Below are 22,727 nucleotides of genomic sequence, written 5' to 3'. Positions count from 1 at the left end.
GGGCTCCATCCGCCGAATCCGCGGACAGACTTCCCTGGAGAAGGAGCCGAAGCAAAGAAAGGAAGTTATTGATTGGCTGCAGCTTACAGCACGGTTAGCACTTTGTAATGGGTTGTCCTTAGGTCTCCATTTCAGAACCTGGAGACATTTATAGGCCAGACTTTGATTTGCTTTCCGGGGTGAGCCACGGTGAGCCACGTCTGCTGGTGGCCCCGTGCTTCAGGAACCTAACAGTGATTTACAGCAAACCAATTAGTGACTGCAGCATGACTTGTAAAATGTATCTTATTATTGAAAACACTCAAAGCCCATTTCTCTTTTTCACGGAACAGTCTGATGCTGATTTTTCTGTGTTATTTTCAGTGTCATATCTTCGTGAGATCCTGGTTCATTCTGTATGTTAATGTTAAAAGGTATTTGGTTAAATTGCTTAATTCAGAAACAATTAGAAATGTAAGTATAAATTACTCTTAGGTCTCCCTGAGCAGTTAGCCTCAAGCGCTGTTTTAAACATGCCTGTGCTTGGGGCACCTGGGGGCTCAGTCGGTTGAGCATCTGACTTCAGCTCACATCATGATCTCACGGTTCATGGGTTCAACCCCGTGTCAGGCTCCGTGCTCAGAGCTCAGAGCCTGGAGTCTGCTTCAGATTCTGTCTCCCTCTCTCTCGGTCCCTCTCCCACCCACGGTCTGCCTCCCTCTCTCTCTCTCTGCCCTCCACCACTCATACTCTGGTGGTTATTTCAATAAATAAACATTGAAAAACTTGAAATACGCCTGTGCCGTGTGCACACATGCACCTATAGAGTGGACATTCCACATACATACTATGTTTCTTTTCCTTTTTTTAAAGTTTATTCATTCATTATTTCTGAGAGAGAGAGAGGGAGAGAGGGAGAGAGGGCACGAGGGGCGAGGGCAGAGAGAGACAGAGGGAGACACAGAATCGGAAGCAGGCTCCAGGCTCTGAGCCATCAGCACAGAGCCCAGTGAGGGGCTCAGACTCACAAACCAGGAGATCATGACCGGAGCTGAAGTCAGACACCAACAGACTGAGCCACCCAGGCGCCCCTCTTTGACCAGCTGTGTTCAAACCCTGTTTTAAATATGCCTGTGCATGCATGCACACACATGATCATAGAGTAGAAATCTCACATTACATGATTATTTATCAAGTATTTTAAATTTAGCAAGTCCTAGTGTGCCTGTGAGGCTTTTCTCTGATTCTGTTATCACATGCCCTTTAGTTCACATAGTTTTACATCATGCTAAAAAGAATACTTTCCTCTGTGTGCTTTCAAAAGAAGAATCAAATTTTGCTTAAATTAAATGTGCCTTGACTCTGTCGGGAGGATTATAGGTCCTCTCTTCGGCTCATCCACCTGTAAGCCTGCTTCCACTCATTATTTCTGTGCTTTACCAAATCCCTGTTCTCTTCAGCCACCCGCCACCCCACCCGTGAGCAGTGTGACCCTCCCGAGAAGTTAGGAAGCCGCGTCCTAGGGAGAGGGAGCAAACCTGGCTGAAGCATACTGTGCACTATTTTGGTCACGACTGTTGACTTTCTCCTTTGTGTGTCTCCGTGTTCTTTCAGGCTGCCCCGAGAGCGTCTCTGGGTCTGGATGTGGAGGTCCCCTGGGCCACTTTCAGGGCTGCCTGAGGCTCATCTCCATTGGCGACAAGGCGGTCGATCCCATTGCAGTGCAGCAGGGGGCGCTGGGGAGTTTCCGTGACCTCCAGATAGACACCTGCGGCCTCACAGACAGGTAAGGCCATCCTGAGTCATTTTAGCAGACTTGATTTCAATTATTAAAAACAGATGTACAGCTGAGAAAGAGCGCCTTCTTCTAGTGCCTTCTGTCTCCCTGATGTCCAGTCTATGTGGAAAAGTTCTAATTACATTGAAAACAAGAAAATGACAATCTTTCCTTTTAAGCAATTCTCCTTTGAATGGTGCTATTGTCTTAGAAGACACACTCATGAATTTTCCTTGTGTCCCCAAGCCACTCATTCTCACAGAATTCTCTCGATGGTGCTGTTATTATTGAGTGTAAATACTGATGAGTAAAGGGGCGTCTGGGGGGCTCAGTCAGTTAACTGTCCGACTTCGGCTCAGGTCATGATCTCACGTTTCATGGGTTCGAGCCCCGTGTTGGGCTCTGCGCTGACAGCTCAGAGCCTGGATCCTGCTTCCAATTCTGTGTCTCCATCTCTCTCTACCCCTCCCCTGCTCGTGCTCTGTCTCTCTGTCTCACAAAAATAAATAAACACTAAAAAAGAATACTGAGGAGTAGAAATACTTTTAAGAATTTTTCCACTGCACAAAACAGATTTGAATATTCTAAGGAGATAATGAACCTCTGAGGACCAGTGAGTCCGTGTGGTCAGCTGGATTCACCCCACCTCCCTTCTCTGCGTGGACAATGAACTATTTTTCGAGTAACTATTCCTCAGAGAAAGGTTGAGCGTTTGGGCATTTCTGGTCACGTAAATATAGGAAAGAGCCCAGTTACCGCATAGCGAACACAGTACTGGCTCGCTGAGGGAGAAGAGGCACGCAAAGCTCTTATAGAGAGCAGATTGGCGGTGCCAGTGGCGAGGGTGGGGGTGGGGGTGGCTGAAAGGGGTGAAAAGGCACAGGGGCGCCTGGGTGGCTCAGTCGGTTGAGCATCTGATTCTTGATATTCGCTCAGGTTGTGATCTCACGGTTCGTGGGATCGAGCCCCACTTATGTGCTATCAGCACAGAGACTGCTGGGGATTCTCTATCCCTCTATCTCTCTCTCTCTCTCTGACCCTCCCCTGCCTGTGCGTGCTCTCTTTCTCAAAAAAAAAAAAGGCACAATTTTCCAGTTATACAAGAAATACCATGGGGATGTCATGTGCAGCAGCATAATGGCTCGAGTTAACAATACTGTCTTGCATATTTGAAAGTTGCTAAGCAAGGAGGTCTGGAAAGTCCTCATCGCAAGAAAAAAATGTTTTTGCAACTCTGTGCGGTGACGGATGTTAACTTGACTTCCTGTGGTGGTCATTTCACAGTACAATATACAAATATCAAATCATCATGTTGTACCTGAAACTCATATAGTGTTGTGAGTCAGTCATACCTTGATAAGAGAGAAAAACTTTGAAACAACATGTTAAAATTGCTAAGCACTGCAACTTTATTCAAATGGTCTTATTAGTCACACTCTCCGACTTTCAGTTATTTTGGCTCAAAGGGACTAACTCTCTCTGCGTGTGACTCATGCGGTAGGAGTGCTATGGATTCCTGGTGAATAAACAAACACTCAGACACCCTCGCACGTCCATGGGTGGCCCACCCCTTCCAAGTTCACACTTTGCAACGTGCTTTGTGCGGTTACTCTATTTCTTTAAGATGTTTTTTGATGTTTATTTTTGAGAGAGAGAGAGAACGAGCGAGAGTCGGGCAGGGGCAGAGAGAGAAGGGGAAGGAGAATCCCAAGCTCCGTGCTGGCAGCGCGGAGCCCGAGGCGGAGCCGGAGTCAGACGCTCGGCTGATGGCGCCAGCCGCGTCGGCGCCCTGCGGCAGATCTGTTCCAAGTGTAACACTAATCGGAATCCCACATCATATCCAGTAAACTCCAGGTTACATCGCAATCTGGCAGCTTATTAGAAAACCGTAAATTCCAGCACGTGAAATATTAACTCATGAGAACTTCATTTCTTTAATGGCGATGTTCAAGTGCATAGTTCACATTCTGTTCATTTGTAGGAAGTTAGTCTGGTGCCTGGGGGAATTCCCTCACAAAGCATGATGTGGTCATAATTACTTTTTCTTACGTAAGAAATGCAGGTTTCCCCTTTGAGCCTACAGGTCTTTCAGCGCCCCCAAAAGTATGCGTGGTGTATGTGTAGGTGGGCGTGTACGTATTCAATATATCACCAAATAGAAAGATTTTCCATGTCCCACCCAAAAATGATTTTTAGAATTATGTGCCAAGAATGGATGGAGACATCTGGGATATTACGTGACCTCCTTTCAGCAAAAATTGAGGCTCCGGGCAACTCTGTAAGTGCGTGTGAGAAGAGCCATCAGCTCTCTGGCTGATACAGTCAATAATTGCAATTTTTAATGGTTTAACATCTAAAAATGTGTCCATAGTCTCCACTACTAAAAATGTTCATTTTTTCTTAGCCCTTCAGGCCATACCTACCATCTGCATGTCCAATGCACCACGAAATAGATTCCCACAAAAATACCACTGAGCAAACATCCACGCCCAGGCTCTTGCTGGCTGTGCTGAGCCCGGCCACCTGCCCAGCCCACCCTCTGCCCGTCCAGAGCAAGTCATAGTGGGCTCAGGCGAAGCTGAGATTTATTATTAAAATGCAAGTGATTTTGTAAGTTTTATCTGTCAGGCATAGGAGTTCATAATTCATGATACCGCAGGCTTATGAAGGGATGTTTGAAATCTCATAGGACACAGGAAAGCTTTCTGAGCCACACAAGGACTCATGCGTGTGGTGCTCTGTCTTCCCCGGGCGCCCATGACACAGGGAAAGTGGGGGGTTCTTTGGAACAAGGCTTCTGGGAGGAGGTAGCCATGAGGAGGGAGTGTGTCTTACAGCCGTTGTGTTTTGAACGCTAGGATTTCATGTCTATACCTTAGCTTACATAGTCCCATCCCAGTTTCTTTTTAGAATCATGGGCCTGGTGTCTTGAACCCCTCTAGGCATGGACTGTACTGATGGGGCCACGTTTCCCACTTCTTTGGCCTTTGGCCAGGGATAATCTTCTAGATGCTAAGTGCAACATTGTGCACCACACACGTCGTTTCTTAGAAAAAGTAGGCTGAAGTTGAGGTTGTGGGGCGCTGTGGAGACAGGGGGGAAGAGTGCCGGATTTGGGAGGAGGCAGGGCTTTCAGAGAGGAGGAGGGACAACTGGGTGGAAGGCGGGTAAGTGAGTCAAGTGATAGAGGCAGTACATCCCGTGAAGTACAGCCTTGTGCCCGAGCCCAGAGTGCGGCCAGGAGTCTCCCTGTTGGAGCATGGCTGCTGTACACAGTGGGTGTGAGGGAGGGGGAGGAGCAGGGGATGGTGAGAGGCGGGTGCCTCCCTGGGCCGGGCTGCACCACAGAGGCCTGGTGGCCAAGCCGAAGCCTGGACATTGATCTCAGATTCCCTGGGAAATCCCTGAAGGCTTCAGTTAAGCACTACTGCCCATGGCAGGGAGAGGGTGTGGGTTGGGCCGAGAGAGAGGGGGCATGGCCGAGAGGCCAGGTAAGGGGCTGCCTACCTGTGAGAAGGGATGATGGCCTGACATCGGGAAGAGAAAAGCAGGGCTGGCACATACAGGTTTGGGGCACAGAATGACAAGCTGATGTGCCTTGAGGCTGTGGGTGGCACAGAGGGACGAGTCAGGATGGGGCTCAGGCTCGGGCTCGGACAGCTGGATAAAGGGTGATATCACCACTCAGTGGGATAGTGATGGAGGAGAAGCATGATCTTGGGAGGGACAGAGTCAGGAGGTTTAGTTACTGTATCTTAAGATATTTTGAGAAGCGCAAAATCCTTAAGTTGGAAACAACCTTAAACATGACATCTACTTACGCGTCCATCTCAAAGCAGGGATCTCCTTTTCACTCACCATAGAGAAGAGACTCCTGCTTCTAGTCTGTCAGGAACAAGACACTTCCCATGTGCTGAACGCTTCATCAGTGTCCTCCGTTATGCCCCAAGTGCCAGCATTAATCTTCTTCTTTCCTGTTCTCAGTCTGTGCGCACTTTACCCCCCAGAGCCCGGCGAGCCCCCGATGAATTTCCTGAATTGGCTCTCCTCCAGGAGGGAGTCTGTCCTCTTAGCAGTGTTTTAGAGATCAGAGTGTTAAGTACTGTCCCCTTCCGATTGCCCTCCTATGCATCAACTCTGGCCACATCTTCCCTAAACCGAAGGAACCTGGCCCATGCATGGTGTGGAGATTCATAACCTCCCTTCCCGTAGAAGCTGGTCCAGATAAGCTCACCTCACCTGCATGCAAACACAGCCCATGCAATAGACTTGCGCTTCCCACCAATCCCAGGTCTTCGGCAGTAGAGCAGTATTCAAGTCAGGTTAAGATACACACTGGTGTGTCTGCATACACACACACACACACACACACACACACACACACATAAGTGTGCTGCCATTTTAGTTTTCTTACTACAGCTCATACCTCTATCTGGTCTTCCTTGTGCACGCTGGGTCCTCTCAGGAAAACAGATTTGGGGTGAAGAAGCCGACCTCAGGTGTGAGAGAGTCAGAACTAAAAGGGCCAAGGACATGGGGACAACAATCAGTAAGGGAGAGGCCCGGATGCAGACTCACCTGCACATAATCCTTGGAGCTGAAGAGACATTTTCTGTTTTCCCACAAAGCCCACCTTCTGGTTCTTGGCACAGAGTCCGGTGTCTTCCACTCAAATGCCGGAAGCCCTAGCAGGAGCATGTTTGTGTGTGTCCTTGGAAAGAAAATGGGCTTATTTCCAGCATCTCTCTCCCAAATAGTTAAAGAGTGCTAAGAGTAGAAGTAACCCAAAGTTACTCATCCCTTTGACTTCTTGAGAGGAAAAGGCATTGAGCTCCAGAGGGTAATAAATAGTTACGTAGCTCCTGCAAACGTGTGAGGCTTTTGGGTGACTATACTTAGAGCTTACACTGAGAGGCAGGGTGGCTTGTCGGGACCCAGGACCTCTACCTTAAATTGATGTGGGTCTTCTTTTCTGCATCATTGGCAAAGCTGTGATATAATATTCCTTTGTAAGGCTGTGGCAGATGTGGTTTATCCATCCTCACTGAATGGGCATTTGGGTTGTTTCTCCTTTTTGACTTTTATAAATAATGCTGATAAGAACATTCGTGTGCAGGTGTTTGTGTGGACATGCGTTTTCAGTTCTGTTGGGCATGTACCCAGGAGCAGAATTGCTGTGTCAATGGTGACTCTGGGTTTAATTGAGGAACTTCCAGATTGACTTCTAAAGCACCAATAGCAATGTAGAAAGGTCCAGATCCTTCTAATTCCTGTCATCACCTGTTATTCTTTTTGATTTTAGCCATCCTGGTGGGTGTGAAGTGGCATCTCACTCAGATTTTTGGTTTGTACTTTCCTAATGACTGATGATGTAGAGTGTTTTTCCATATGTGTATTTGCCATCTTTATATCTTCTTTTGTAAGGCATCTGTTCAGATCTTTTGACCCAGTTTTTAATTGGTCACTCATGTCCTCTCTGTTAGGTTTTAGAAGAGTTTTACCTAGGGGCTTCTGGGCAGCTCAGTTGGTTAAGTGTCCCACTTGATTTTATCTCAGGTTATGATCTCATGGTTTGTGGGATCGAGCCCTGCTTGGGATCCTCTGACTTCCTCTTCCCTTCCCTTGTGTCCTCTCTCCTCCTTCTCTCAAAATAACAATTAAACTGAATAAAAACCCATAGAAGTGTTTTACCTGTATTTTGGATAACAATCTTGTGTCAAATGTGTGTTTTGCAAAGTCTGTCTCCTGACTCCTTGTGGTTTGTGTCTTCATTCCCTCAACAGTGTCATTAATGGAGAAGTTTTAAATTTTAATGAAGTCCAAATTATCCATTTTTTCTTTCATAGACCATCTCTGAAAAGTCATTGCCAAACACAAGATCAGCTAGATTTTCCCTTGTGTTATCTTTGGGGAGTTTAAGAGTTTGATATTTTACATTTCATTTAGGTCTATGGTCTAACTTGAGCTACCTTTTTAAATTAAAAAAATTTTTAATTGCAATACGGTTGACATATTACATTTTAGGTGTACAACATAGTGAGTCAACAAGCATTGTTGTCGCATGGGAAGTGTAGTTACCATGTGTCACCGGGCAGTTATTACAATATTGACTGTATTCTCGATGCTGTATTTTTCATCCTTGACATTTATTTTATAACTGGCAGTTTGTACCTCCTAATCCCCCTCACATATTTGCCCATTCCCCTTCCTCCCATCATCTGGCAACCACCATTTTGCTCTCATATTTATGAGTCTGTTTCTCTTTCTTATATTGTTTTTTTTGTTTGCTTATTTGTTTTTTAGATTGAACATATAAGTGGAATCATGTGATATTTGTCTTTCCTCGTCTGACTAATTTTTCTTAGCATAATACTTCCTAGGTCCATCTGTGTTGTATCAAATAACAAGATTTCATGTATTTTATGGCTGAGTCACATACCATTGTGTATATATATCACATCTGCCTTATCCATTCATGGATGGATGAATACTTAGGTTGCTTCCGTATTTTTGATATTATAAATAATGCTGCAGAAACACAGGGGTGCATATATCCTTTCAAATTCATGTTTTTGTTTTCCTTAGGTAAATGCTGAGAAGTGGAATTACTGGATCATATGGTATTTCTATTTTCACCTTTCTGGAGAACCTTCTTACTGTTTCCATAGTTGTTGCACCAATTTGCATTCTCATCAACGGTGCACAAGGGCTCCCTTTTCACCACATTCTTCTTAATATTTATTATTTCTTGTCTCCTTGATACTAGCCATTCTGACTGGTATCACTGTAGTTTTGACCTGTATTTCCCTGATGATGAGTGAGCATCTTTCCATGTGTCCATTGGCCATCTGGATGTCTTCTTTGGAAACATGTCTGTTCAGATTGTGTGCTCATTTTTTAATTGGATTATTTGGTTTTTTGGTGTTGAGTTTTACCAGTTCTTTACATATTTTGGTTATTAAGCCCTTTTCAGATAGATGACTTGCAAATATCCTCTTCCATTCAGTAAGTTGCCTTTTTGTTTTGTTAATGGCTTTCTTCACTGTTCAAAAGCTTTTTAGTTTGATGTAGATAGTTTACTTTTACTTTTGTTTCCCTGGCCTGAGGAAAAATATGGCTAAGGCTAATGTCCAAGAGGTTATTACCTATGTTTTCTTCTAGGAATTTTATGATTTCAGGTGACAAAGTTAGGCCTTTAGCCCCATTTTGAGTTTATTTTTATGTATAGTGTAAGAATTTTTTTTGCATGTGGCTATCCAGTTTTCCCAACATTTATTGAAGAGACTGTCTTTTCAACACTGTATATTCTTACCTCCTTTGCCATAGATTAATTGACCATATCCATGTGGGCTTATTTCTGCACTCTTATTTCTGTTCCATTGGTCTTTGTGTCTGTTTTTGTGCCAGTACCACACCCTTTTGTTTACTACAGCTTTGTAGTATGGTTTGAAATCTAGAATTATATCTCCAGCTTTGTTCTTGTTTCTTAAGATCATTTTGACTCTTCATGGTTTTTTGTGGTTTCATACAAATTTAGGATTTTTTTCTTTCAGTTCTGTGAAAAGTACTATTGGCGTTTTGAGAGGGATTTCATTAAATCCATAGGTTGCTTTGGGTCATAGGACATTGTCGCATATCCTTCCAATCCGTGAGCACAGTGTGTCTTTCTATTTGTGTTGTCTTGGGTTTCTATCATCAATGTATTATGGTTTTCTAGGTATAGGTCTTTCATCTCCCAAATTCTAGCCTCTGCTCTATCTTTGCTAATATCCCATCTCTGAGAGCTGGTCCATGCCCAATCCAGATACAAGGTGGAGGTGTCAGCCATGTCTCTCCATGGAAGGATCTGCAGGTCCTAGTTCAAGGGCATGGAAGCAGAGAGGGGAACAAATGTGGCTGCCCATGGCCATTGCTAGCAGTTTATATCTCTGGTCAGGTAAGAAATGAATCTTGCCTTATTTTTGAAAAAACAAACACATTTTTTGATAACACAACGTGTATAAAATTTATCTGTCGCAAATACATAACAATTGGCAGCATCTCCTGGGTTTCTTAGTTTGCCGTGGGTATTGTAGTAGGAGAACTTCTTGACAGATCTAACAGTTTTTGTTCATGTTGTAGTTTTTCTCTTCAAGCCACTGTCATTACCGTCTATTGCTGTAACATGTTGGTGTAAAGATATACATTTTTTTCCTGAGCAGATGCGGGAAATAGCAGTTGTATCTGTTTTCTTGTAGGTGTTTGCCCAGCTATTGTGAACACGGGGGCGAATGTTCCCAGTCCTGGGACACCTTCTCTTGTGACTGCGCACACACTGGCTACACGGGCGCGACATGCCATTCCTGTAAGCCTCACACCTGTCTGTTCCCTTTTTCTGTTCTGATCTCCATGCAGTCCTTCTTTCCTTTTATTTCTTTTTTTTAAGTTTATTTATTTGTTTGAGAGAGAGAGAGAGAGAGGGCATGAGTGGGGGAGGGCCAGAGAGAGAGGGAGACACAGAATCTGAAGACAGGCTCCAGGCTGTCAGCACAGAGCCCGATGCAGAGCTCGAACTCACAAAACCATGAGATCATGACCTGAGTAGAAACTAAGAGTCAAAGGCTTAACTGAGCTCCCCAGGTGTCCCCTTCTTTCTGTTCCATTATTTGGTATATTTGTGCCGATGTCTGTGCAACCATGTTCTGAGACGTAACAACAAAAACAAGTATTTTAGGGACCAATGTTTTGTTTATTTAAAACATTTTTTTAATGTTTATTAATTTTTGAGAGAGACAGAGAGCAAGTGGGGGAAGAGCAGAGAGAGATGGAGACACAGAATGTGAAGCAGGCTCCAGGCTCTGAGCTGTCAGCACAGAGCCCCACGCGGGGCCCGAACTCCCGAACTGTGAGCTCATGACCTGAGCCAAACTTAGGCACTTAACCAACTGAGCCACCCAGGTTCCCCATGCCTGGTTTATTTTTAATCAATTGTATTTCCTAGTGATGTTAAGGCAATTTTCAGAATACGTAGTATCGAATAGGATGGGAAAAAAACCCAAATATATAACATTTAAAACATTAAAAATATACATAATAAATATATATAAAATAATAAAAACCCCAAATACAAGAAACAATCTTGACAGCATGATAATGTCACTCTGTTCCTTGAGTTGGACCCAGTTTTAGTTCTCAAGTCCTGTCTGCCGAAGTAAAGAGGATGAGCTACCACATGTCAGTATTTATAAGATCCAGTGAGGGGAGTCACAGAAAGGAGCACAGGATGGGAACTAACATGGCAGGTCTCTGGATGTCGGCTGGAGGCGGGGTACACGTTCAGGACCCTCACCATCTTGAGGTTCTTTGACGATGGTGGTGGTGAACGCACTGGCAACCTACCATGTGCCTCTGGGATCCTAGTTTTCGCTGGTTCTCTGCATGTTTCAACTCCTTTGCTCCTCAGACCTACCCTACTTCCCACCATTGTGCCCTCAAGGAGAGAGAGGCCAGGTCCCTGCCTCCAGGTCACACAGCTGCCAGCCAGGGCTCTCCACCTCCTCTCCGCCCCTTGTCTTCCATCTCGAACACCAGCCTCTTTTCTCAAGAATTATTCTCTCAAGGTCACAGCTAACAGACTTTAGTGACCCCGAATTCGTTACCTACTAGAGGCTTGCCACAGAGCCCCGGAGCGCCTCATTGCTCTCTAATTCTTGGCTTTCCTTGTTCGTGGTTTTATTCTACTTTTTCCCTTTCTGTGTATCATGGCCAACATTTCTGAGCCCCTTCCTTTGTTGCACATCTCCGCTCCCTGAGTCTTTAGAGAAACAACACGACATGAACATTCACTGAGGCAGAGCTTGGATTGTCAAGTATCCAGCTTTGTGCGAATGGAACCCCAGAGAAGCAGGCATCAGTGTGGGGCCGGGAAGCCTTGCCTCCCAGCCCAGGATGTTCCACAGAAGAGCCAGGAGGCTCTTGCAATCAAAGGGAGGTGACTCCCCACCCCCACCAAGTACCCCTTACATTCAACCAGAGCAATTGTACCTTCATTTACTATTATGGTGTCAGGTAAGAATTTTCCAAGGCTCCTCTTTACTTGGAAGGAGCCGGGCCATCTGGGATGCCTGAGGGAGGCTCCGTGACTTGTCCAGAGTCCCAGCTAAGAATGGGGGCGGTCTCTTACTTACAGTGCCCCCCCCATCGCACTCAGCAAGGTGTCTTACACAAAGCAGATACCTACTGAGTATTAACGACCAAGGAATGATGGCTACAGTATTGCCAGTAACTCTGATTTAAACATCATCCCAAAGCACTCTGAAAATTAACAAGTGTATGAAACTGGGTCTTTCACTTGTGGCCTTAGTAATTCGCTTCGGTCTAATAAGTGCATTGACTTCATTGTGATTCTCTAACAGTATACCGAAATGAAAGGGAGATATTTCCAAACCCACGGTAAGGGATCATAAGGCCGTTAGTTTGTGGTGTAAGTGCATGATTAATGCAGGTGTCTTCCTAGCGTTTCTTCCTCTACCCTTGTTCCCCAGGCAGGTCCAGCCCCAATCCAAACACAACCACTGTAATCACTTTGTTTGTGTCCCTCTGGACACTTTTCCAAGGTAGTTACTAGCATGTTTATGCATTAATAGAAACATAAACATGAGTGGGCAAAATGCAAGCCGACACCGTGGGAAAGCAATCCATGTTGTCTCTGTGACCATCCGAGTCGAAGGTAATAGGCGTGCTATTGATCTGGGCTGATCTAATTCAGCACATTTGACACCTGACCATATTTAATAAAATAATGTTTTGCTTTTATAACATCCCCGGACTAGCAAACATTCCTTTGATCTTACTCTGTGAAAAGGGAGAAGAAAAACAATCCCTCTGCCCCACCTCACCCCCTTCTCCGGGTTTTTCTTCATTCTTTGAAATAGGCTGGGTTTTCAAATGTAGATCACCCAGTGAGTGGAGAAGGGCATCAGTTCTGGGCCCTGACTCTGCCTTCTCTGTCCCTCCCAGGATCTCTCTTTGCGGGGGATCTTGGCCAAACACTTCCTGACTCTCTGTTCCTGGATGTGAGACCTCATCCTTATGGTGGCTTAAAGATCCAGTCCACACTGTGCCAGAAGCAACGGTGCACTTCTTTCCGGGCGGCCGTTCCCTGCTTTCCAGGTTTTCAAAGGGTCTTTCCTGTCGAGGTGATGAGCGATGTGCACGGGAGATACTGCTCCGTTGATTACTCATTTAAACTTATTCAGAATATTAATTAAGCCCATTATCTGCAAATGTTAATCACTTGCCACATGCTAGCAAAGCATTTACTGCACATATAAAAAAATTCAACCAAGAATCAGGATACATTGAACTTGCGAAGCAATGTTCCGTGTCTATACTTTTTTTGGAATTTCAGCTTTCTTGAATCATCTTTTGCAAAGCACTTAAGGACATTTCCTTCTAAAACGCGCTTTAAAAACTGAGTGAAGAAGAGTTGCTGATTTGTAAAACCCACCTTGAAAGCAATTCCTTGCACATGTGGAGTGTTTTAAGTAAGCAACGAGTATAATTCCTGAGTAATTTAAAAAGTCAACATGATTATTAGATAATAGCAGATCGCTTAGGGAGATGAAGCCAGTGCAGTTCAGATGGTTAGATATTCTGAGCAGAATAGAATTAGACTGTGTGAGTCCAGTTACCGTGGTTTTGGGAAGAATCTCGTTTCTAGAGCATGCAGGGTTCAGAGCCTCTTAAGATCTTTTGCTCCATGCTTCAGAGCCTTCATCTGCCCGACTGAAACCGGGGAACACTCCCCTAGACAAAGTGCCCCCGAGAGCAATGCAGAATGAGTGTCACTGGGGGAAGAGTCGTGTAAGGAACCACGCGGAGGGATCCATCTTGTTGCAGCCCCCGGCTGAGACCCCTGTCCTTTCCAGCTTTGTACGAGCAGTCCTGTGAAGCCCTCAAGCACCGAGGAGACTCCTCAGGGCTCTACTATATCGACTCAGACGGAAGCGGCCCGCTGGACCCTGCTCTCGTCCACTGCAACATGACAGGTAGGCTGATGAGCTTCATGTGCCAGGTAAGCTCGTGTCATCGGCTGCTGTGTGCAAAACCAAGACGTTTTGCTTTGTGGAGGAGCACGTTCATGTGCAACCCTGCCTACATAGTATTTCATTTGTCCTAGAATCGCATTTATATGTGGTGGATCAATGCAAGTAAGTCATAAACAAGTTCTTCAAAGGATCAGTGCATCCACCCTAGTGAATGATAGAGTTGATACAAATTCAAATGCCTCTTTTACACCCATGTCTCTGTGTCTGTTGCCAACTTTTCTCCCCGTGTTCGGAAAACAACCCTCCTTTATGAAACTTTCCCTGCTACTCCGGTGGTGTAGACATAACAGGTACTCCAACAACGACGGAGTTTGGTCCTGCACAGTGTGAGACATATGGTCAGAAAAGAGTCAGCTGTGCATGGGTTCGAAGGTGACCACGACTTGGTCATAGTTTGGTCTCTCTGCTCTGGCCACAGGTCACCCTGATTGGGTTTCAGTTTCTATAAGGAAGGAGGAGTTATTTGTGGGTGAATTTATGATGATGGTTTGTGAGTAGCTGAAAGTCCTAATGCAGTTTTTATACTTACTGTCACTTCATACATAAAACAAAATTGGAGCATTTGGGCAGGGGCTAACCAAGTGATTTGATCTGAATTGGGTCAACTCTACCTTCCTGCCTAAAAACTACCCCCAAGGTTGGTATAGAAAATGTGAGGGGTGCCTGGGCGGCTCAGTCGATCAAACATCTGACTCCTGGTTTTGGTTTAGGTCATGACCTACTGGTTTCATGAGTTCAAGGCCCGCATTGGGCTCTGTGCTGACAGTGCAGAGCCTACTTGGGATTCTCTCTCTCCTCCTCTCTCTGCCCCTCCCTCTCTCAAGCTGACTCTGTCTCTCTCAAAATAAATAAACTTAAAAAATTTAAAAAAGAAGAAAATGTGAGAGCTCCCAGGGCATTGTACTCGAGGTACATGTGGCTATCTGGGGCTTTTGGGCAAGCATTTTATCCTAGATAATGACCAAAATATCGCAGTATGATCATAGGAGATAAATGTATTGAGTTGCCCTTTTCTGGAAGATGTGTGATTAGCAAGGCATGTGAGGAAACAGCCAAGAAGATCTTTCTAGATGATTCTGGGCTCCAGAGGTTATAACAGGCCGTCAGTTCCTGCTGTGGTTTGCTCACGTTCCCATGGCTCAGGTGAATGCCAGGAACAGACCAAGCTAAATAAAGATGCTGGCATCCCAATAATACACCCCACTTTTCTCAGCCACGTGCTTCAGTTTCAGAGAAGCCTAGGACATATTAAAGATTCTTCTACATTTTATCCTGGTTAATCCCATGAGCAAAGTTCCTTCTACACTGAAGAATTTCAAGATCTGTGGAAAGATGAAAATGGTCCCAACTGGCACACTCCCAGATGAGTAAGGTTTCAATGACTGAAGCTGTTTTCTTGATAATTAACTGTTGGCAGGTTTTGGTAAGGCTGAGGTCAAAATTGTTAAAAAAAAAAAAAAAGCATTTGATGCCAAGAGGAATAACAGACAGCCAATTGCCTGATTGTCTGCAGTGTACAGTTATAATAAAAGAAAAAATACTTTGATCGTCACAAGTGAACACGCAGTCCAGACTTCTCCATGCGGCTTTCGTGGTGCATATTTTTAAAGCCCCTTTGGAATGTCCAACTGGTGCAGAGGCATTTGTTTTAATACTGATTTCATGACATAACTGGTGTGTTTTGATTTCCTGTAATTGCTGCCACCTTTTCGGAGTGAACCTTGGCACCGACCACCAGAAGGGAGAGTCGTGATTGTCAGAATGCAAAGAGAAAGTAAGAACAGATGCTCAGCTTTGATTTCAGTTACCTTAGGGCACTGTCTGATGCTACCTAAGCCAGTTTTTTTTTTGTTTGTTTTTTGTTTGTTTCTTTTTATCCTTGAGGCAAGAAGGAGCCTCTGAATACAGAAAGGAGAAGGTGAAATCTACTGGTTAACCTTCCTGATCAATGTGTAGACAAGATAAAGGCTTTGTGAACTGTCTGCTGAGGATATGAATCATTTTCTTCCCCGTGGTGACACGAAGAAATGTCCGAGTACAGGCACAAAGCTGAAGAGTGGAGAAAAGGTTTCTAATGACCTGAATGTGTGTGTCCTCGGTTCCTGCTCAGTGCTGGGCACGGCTGTCACCGCAACAGGGGGTGGGCTAGGATGGATCCCTCCCCCAGCACGGTGCACATTTCTGTGTGTGGAACCAGACCCTCGAGAGCAGCCAATTGAATATGTGGCTTGTTGCCAGTCAGCAGGTGCTGGGAGGTGGGATCAAGCAGGGCCGGGGGCCCAGGTCGTGGAAGGATCGGTTACTATTTTATTTTATCTTATTATTTTATTTTTTCATTACTTATTTTCTTATTTATTTTGAGAGAGAGACAGAGCACCAGCAGGGTGCAAAGAGAAAGAGAGAATCCAAAAGAGGCTCATCCCAGAGCCCAATGTGAGACTCAAGCCCACAAACCTTGAGACCGTGACCTGAGCTGAAACCCAGAGTCAGATGCTTAACCGGCTGAGCCACCTGGGAGCCTGCAGCCCCTGAGTTTCTTAAAAAGTCCTCCTCCTTTGTCAGAAGTTGGGACAGGCTGGGGCGCCTGGGTGGCTCAGTCAGTTAAGTGTCTGACTTTGGCTCAGGTCATGATCTCATGGTTCGTGGGTTCAAGCCCCGTGTCAGGCTCTGTGCTGACAGCTCAGAGCCTGGAGCCTGTCTTCAGATCCTGTGACTCCTGTCATTCAGCTAATTCAGCATATTATGAATATTACAAGTTTGCCTCTGCTATTTTATTTATCTTTTTAAGTTTATTTAAGTAATCTCTACACCCAACATGGGGCTCAAACTCAGGACCCCGAGATCAAGAGCGCACGCTCCGCTGACTAAGCCCGCCAGGTCCCTGCGTTTGCTGTTCTAAGTACAGTCATACCTCATCTCCCTGCACTTGGCTTTATTGTACTTCGCAGACTTTTTTTTTTTTTAACCAAATTGAAGGTTTGTGGCAACCCTGGGCTGAGCAAGGGTACCAACACCATTTTCCAACAACATTTGCCCCGTGTCTCTGTGTCACATTTTGACAAATCTCACAACAGTTCAAACTTTTTTGTTAAGATTATATTTGTTTTGACGGTCAGTAATCTTTGATGTTATATGTTATTATTGTGACTGTTTTTAGGCACCACGAACTATGTGCATCTAAGACTGTCGCCTTAACTGATAACTGCTGCGTGTTCTGACCCTTCTGCCCACTCACCATTTCCTCACCTCTGTCCCTCTGCTTGGGTTCCCCATTCCCAAGACACGGCAGTATTGAAATTAGGCCAACTTATAACCCTACAATTGTCTCTACGCATTCGAGTGAACAGATGAGTCACGTGTCTCCTACTTCCAGTCAGAAGCTAGAAGTGATGATGCTCAGTGAGGAAGGAATGTCAAAGGACAGGACAGGAGGAAAGCTGCGGTCTCTTGTGCCAGACGATTAGCCAAGTTGTAGAAGTGAAGGAAAAGCTCCTGAAGGAAATGGAAAGTGCTTACCCCCGTGAACACACCACAGATACGAAAATAAGCCAGCTTCATTGCTGAGATGGGGAGTTTTAGTGGTCGGGATGGAGGAGGACACCAGCCCCGGCGGTCCCTGATGTAACCTAACCCGAGCGGGGCCCTGACTCCGCGCTCGCCTGGAGGCGGGCAGAGGTGAGGAGGCTGCGCAGGACCAGCCTGAGGCTAGCGGGGGGATCTCGGGGTGTTTCAGGAAGGAAGCCGATGCCGTGACGCGACGGCCCAGGGGGACAGAGGGGCTGCGGCGAGTTCTCCGGGGCATCTCGCCCAGGGCGTTCCCGACGGCAGCCGCGCGCAGCAGCGGATTTTCAGGGCGGGTGCCAGGGCCTCCTGCAGGAAGAAGATGCCATCGAGGACTTTCCATGGCTGGAGAGAAGTCCGCGCCTGGCCGCGTGGCTTCCAAGGACAGGCTGTCTGTCTGGTCGGGGCTAATGCAGCCGGTGACTTACGGGTTGTGGTGGGGCCTCGGCATCACTTCTCAGGTCCAGGGCCCTTCAGAATGACGGGAAGTCTTCTCTGCTGGGCTCTGTAAATGGAACAACAGAGCCTGGAGGACAGCACGTCTGCTCACAGCTTGGTGTCCTGAAGGTGTTCAGCGCGCTGCTGAGTCTTGTTCAGAACTAGAAAGGACTCCTTCCAACGTAGTGTCCCTTACTGACTCTGCATCTGGTAGCACAGGAGTTCCGATGGGGTCGGCCAGCGGGATTCGTGTTGTCTCCTGTCCGCTAACAGAACATCCGTTCTGCGGCCCACGGGTCAAGGAGTCATCCTGACTTTCGAATCTTATTATTAAAGAAAAACATTTCATAAGACTATACATGCCGTAGACCGTGGTTCCTCTGACGGCTCTGGTAGAAGTAACTTGAAAACCTTCCGAGAAGGAGTCACCGTCCTAGATGCCATGAAGAACCTTCCTGTTTCGTGGGGAAAGCTCAAAATACCAGCGCTGTCAGGAGTTTGGAAGAGGCCGATTCCAGTCTTTGTGGATGACCCTGAGGGGGTTGAGACTTGAGGGGAGGAGGGAGACGCAGATGTGGGAGAAACAGCAGGGAACTAGGAGCAGGATGGGCCCTGACAGTGGGCCAGAAAGGCTGTGATGTCCTAAACTGGAGCAGGAGGGGAGTTGCTGCTCACAAATCAGCAAAGAGAGTGGTTTCCCAAGATGCAGTCTGCTCCTGGTGGAGGTGCTGTGAGGACCGTGGGGATGAGCCTGAAGGCTGACGTAGAAGAGCCCAGCAGCTAGGTTGATAGTTTGGACGAAATCCACCTGTGGGTAAAATGCTGCCAAATAGTGTCCCCTGCTATAGAGAAACCATTCGTGAAAGGAAGAGTCCATCGAGGTGGCAATCTTCATTGTCATTTTATTTTGAAGAATTGCCACAGCCACGCTGACCCTCAGCACCCATCACCCTGTTTGGTCGTGGCCGTCAACACCCAGGCAAGCCCCTCCCCCAGCAAAGAAGGCACACTCGCTGGAAGCGCAGATGATGGTTGGCAATTTTTAAGCAATAAAGTATTTTAATTAAGGTATGTACCTTGGTTTTTTTCTACATAATTCTCATAGACTACAGAAGAGAGGAACTGTAAGTTCTATATGCAATGGAAACAAAACAATTCCTGTGACTCACTGCATCGCGCCGTATGCTTTTATTGTGGTTGGAACCAGACCTGAGAGATCTCAGAGGGCTGTCTGGTGTATATGAGCACGTGGTGGACATTTGCAGAAAAGAGGCTCTGAGTGTGGGTTGGAGAGTTTCATTCATGAGTCCACACACAATATACGTTACAGCATATAGTTTTCTTTGCTCGGAAGGAGTTACAGGTTCACTGTTCCCTGCTTTACTCTTGAGAACTGGGATTGGCAGTAAGCATGGCGTCATCGTATGTCATGTGCAGCAAGTTTTGCTTGAAAATAGTGTCTCTTACAGAAAATTCTATAATGTTGAAAGATCATAACTTCTAAAATGAGAGAGAAGAGCAGCTCTTTGATGATCGTCCAACACCATGATCCTGTGTCTCTTTGATGTGGGCTTTTGCCTGGAAAGAATCTTCCAGTTCCCACTAAGGGGACATCATTCTGGCTGATATCCAGCAGCTTCTAGAGGTAGTTTCTGGAGTAGGCACACCTAGTGTGCTTGGGGATGCTAAGCCTCCGGAACAGATCCTGTCACTGCTCCCAAAGAGGAGAAAAGGCACGTGTTTCTGGAAAGTCCATCTTCCTGCTCTCACCAGCCACACAGCATGGCCCTGCCTGTGTATGGACAGACACGGGTTCTTGATGAACAATTAAAATATAAAACTCAAGAGGGCGGCTCGGCCAGTAACGCACCTGGCTCATTGCCGCGGCATTTGGAGAGGCCGGAACAGTAATCTTCCGTCTTTTGATGCCACCTGCTTCTCTTTCCCCATTTACCAAATATGGAACTGAAGGCTTAGAGGACTTTTCTGACTTTGCCAAGAACAAAGATTAAAACCCACATTCCTTATTGTCCATGACACCGTTCTCTGTCCATATCCAGTTTTCTAAGTGTCTATGCAATGTTCTTTCTGATGAAGTCATTCTGTGTGCTGGGCTCAATGCAGGGGAGACGCTAGTGCCATTTCATGGTAATTAAGCACATGGGAGGTGCCAGGCCTGGGGCCAAGTGCATGTGTCTGTTGCCACAAGAGAATAGAAGTCACGTTGTGAAGTGTCCTTCCATGGTAAACGGCAAGGGCCTCCACTAATGAGTGAGCAGACACATAAAATTGTATTCCATGTGACCTATTAAGTGGAAAGAGCATCCTCTGAAGTCCCAAGGGAAGAAGGTGGTGAAGTGGCTGTTTTCTCTTGGGGAGATATTGTTGTATCGTAGAGCATCCTCTGTTGTGGAAAATACTCAAGTAAATCATGAAAGGCTCCAAGGCCTCAGAATGGTGACAAGAATGGCAGCCCTTATCAGGGCCCTGATGCCAGTATTGATCAGGAGGGGCCCACAGGTGTGGGGCTGTGACAATACCACCTCTGGGCCGTCCTCAGCACCCGGAAGCTGCCTGCTTAGAAAAGTCATCCCTCCCTACAGGAAAGCACAGACATCAAATCATCCTTGGCTGTGGCAGACCCACTGCATGGCAGGGCTAGTGCCCCCAAGATCTGGAACGGGGGAGGGGGAATAAGACCTGACCGTTGTCTTCCTTGGGGCACCCACCAGACATTCACAGCAGCCGCTTGGCCATCAGCAGCCCTGTGTGCACATTTGTGCACATAAACATCCATCGTCTAGTTCCATTTCCCCCTGGAGCATTTTCCCTGAAAATACCAGAGAGGGTCAGGTGTGTGAGGCACTCAAGAAACTCATGGACCTCAGCGGTCTTCGAGAACTTGACCTGTTCAGAAAGCCCAGGGACTCCCCCTGGGATGCTTAGAAATACGTGGTGATGTCACATGGTTTCCTGAAGTTGGGCAGGTGCGCACTCTAGGGTTCCCTTCCGTTTCCGGACGGTGGGAGGATTGGGCTGTATCAGATGCTCGGGGTCTGCAGTGGCGTTTCTCCCTGGAGAGTCACGGGGTGGCATTCGAGAAGCCTTGGGGCTCTACCTCTCCGAGGCAGGACGTGCTGTTCCCGTCATCTCTGTGGAGCCACGGGCGCCTGCTAGGGCTCTCATCAGTCTGTCGTTACGCGTCATCGCGCCTCCTCGGCAGCTCCTTCATCTGCGGAGGGAAAGTGACAAGTCCAGTCCTCTGGCATATGCCACCCTTGTCTGCTTTGAGCTCGATCACCTGTCTTCCACCGCCAGAGACGCAGGCGGCTGGCTCATTTCCAGAGAGGTGGTGTTCCGACCCGAGTCGGACTTCATTTCAGACATCTGTGAGAAAAGGGATTTTTGCCTTCCCTTTCCTCAAGATCAACTTCCAGCGCGTGCGTGAAGGACCCACGGGCTGGACAGGCATCAAGTGTTCTGTGAGGAGGTCTTTTTCCTTGCTTTTTTCTCAGGGAAGATGAAAAGGAGCATAGCAGAGACCCTTTGGATTCATGTCTACCTGAATGTGTTCTGTTCTGTCTCTTTTTCCGTTCAATCCACCTGTTTTCCCATAAAAGACTCGGTTTCGAGGTCAGAGGTATGATTTAAAGTGTAGAAAGTATTACAAATTGCAAGATGGATATAATTTGGCAAAATAAAGAGAAACTAGGAGGTGTCCTATGATGTGGTGCATCCGTGTTATTTTTTTAAGTTTATCTATTTATTTTGAGAGAGTGAGAGAGAGCACAAGCAGGGGAGAGATAGAGAGGGAGAGAGAGAGAGAGAGAGAGAGAGAGAATTCCAAGTGGGCTCCACACTGTCAGTGCAGAGCCTGACATGGGGCTCGAACCTGTGAACCACGAGATCATGACCTGAACTGAAACCAAGAGCTGGACGCTTAACCGACTGAGCCACCCAGGCGCCTCAGTGTTATTTTTAATATCCTGCTTACGAAACCAACCCATCAAATTAATTTAGGCTGATTTGCCTAAGCAAATGGGCCAGGAGCCACAGCCTCTCGCCCCGTGGGCAGATGAAAACAACCTCACTGTGTTAGATGAACATGGTATGATGTGGTGTGATCCAACAGTTCAAAAATCCTGTTTAAAAATTCCCCTTATGACAATGAATTTCTTCAGATCTAATTTGTGCTTCAAACTATCGTGAAAACCAGCGAAGTGTTTTCCATCATGCTGGTCACCTGAACGCCTGGTCGGTCTCCTCGTGCTTGAAAGCCAAGCTTCTGTTGCATCTCAGAGCTGCCTTCCCACTTAGAGTTTGGAAATCTATGAAAATCATATGTTACAGAACATTAGCGAAACATAATGTGCCCTTGTTGGGGTCTTGAAAAAAGATATTTCTAGAAAGAGCAATCATTTAAATTTTTCTTTTTCCAAAAGGCAGCTTTAAGATTCTTTTCCTGGTTTCCCTTCTCTCCACTTGGAAAAGATTTCTATTATTACCTTTTAACCATGCAAGGCCATGAATCCATCATACTGACCGCCAGCCTCTATGAGCTAGTCAGGCACATCATTTTTCTTTGTGTCGTAAACCATGAAAACAGACGACACACGGGCATTGTAATTGATGAACTCCCAAGCCTAACACACGGCTTCTCCGTGGCTCCTTTTACCCTGTTCCGTCGGATGGAAGAAACCCTGAAGGTGAATGTGAGGAGGTAATTACCAAAAATAGCACCAGGTCCATTTAAGTCATTTTCCAGGAAAATGCTGAAATATAAAGTGCCTGGTGAAAACATGATTAGAGGGGGGAAAACTTGCGGATTCAAGTTGCTATAGGAACACCCACGGCCCTTCGGTGAGCAGCGAGAGGGGATGATC

At 46.3% G+C, this 22,727-nt stretch overlaps 1 protein-coding gene across 1 annotated transcript in view; it reads left to right on the top strand.

The window, feature by feature from the left end:
• The window catches only part of LOC115275980 (contactin-associated protein-like 3), a 149,649-nt gene that overhangs the window by 80,756 nt on the left and 46,166 nt on the right, over positions 1-22,727 (top strand). Inside the window, exons 9-11 of the mRNA XM_029919691.1 lie at positions 1,594-1,765; positions 9,994-10,100; positions 13,666-13,785. Coding sequence (XP_029775551.1) covers positions 1,594-1,765; positions 9,994-10,100; positions 13,666-13,785 — 399 coding nt within the window. The remainder of the gene's footprint in view (positions 1-1,593; positions 1,766-9,993; positions 10,101-13,665; positions 13,786-22,727) is intronic.

The sequence above is a fragment of the Suricata suricatta genome, chromosome 13 (assembly GCF_006229205.1).
Source record: "Suricata suricatta isolate VVHF042 chromosome 13, meerkat_22Aug2017_6uvM2_HiC, whole genome shotgun sequence".
Taxonomy (NCBI): domain Eukaryota; kingdom Metazoa; phylum Chordata; class Mammalia; order Carnivora; family Herpestidae; genus Suricata; species Suricata suricatta.
This window is presented reverse-complemented; position numbering and strand designations above follow the sequence as displayed.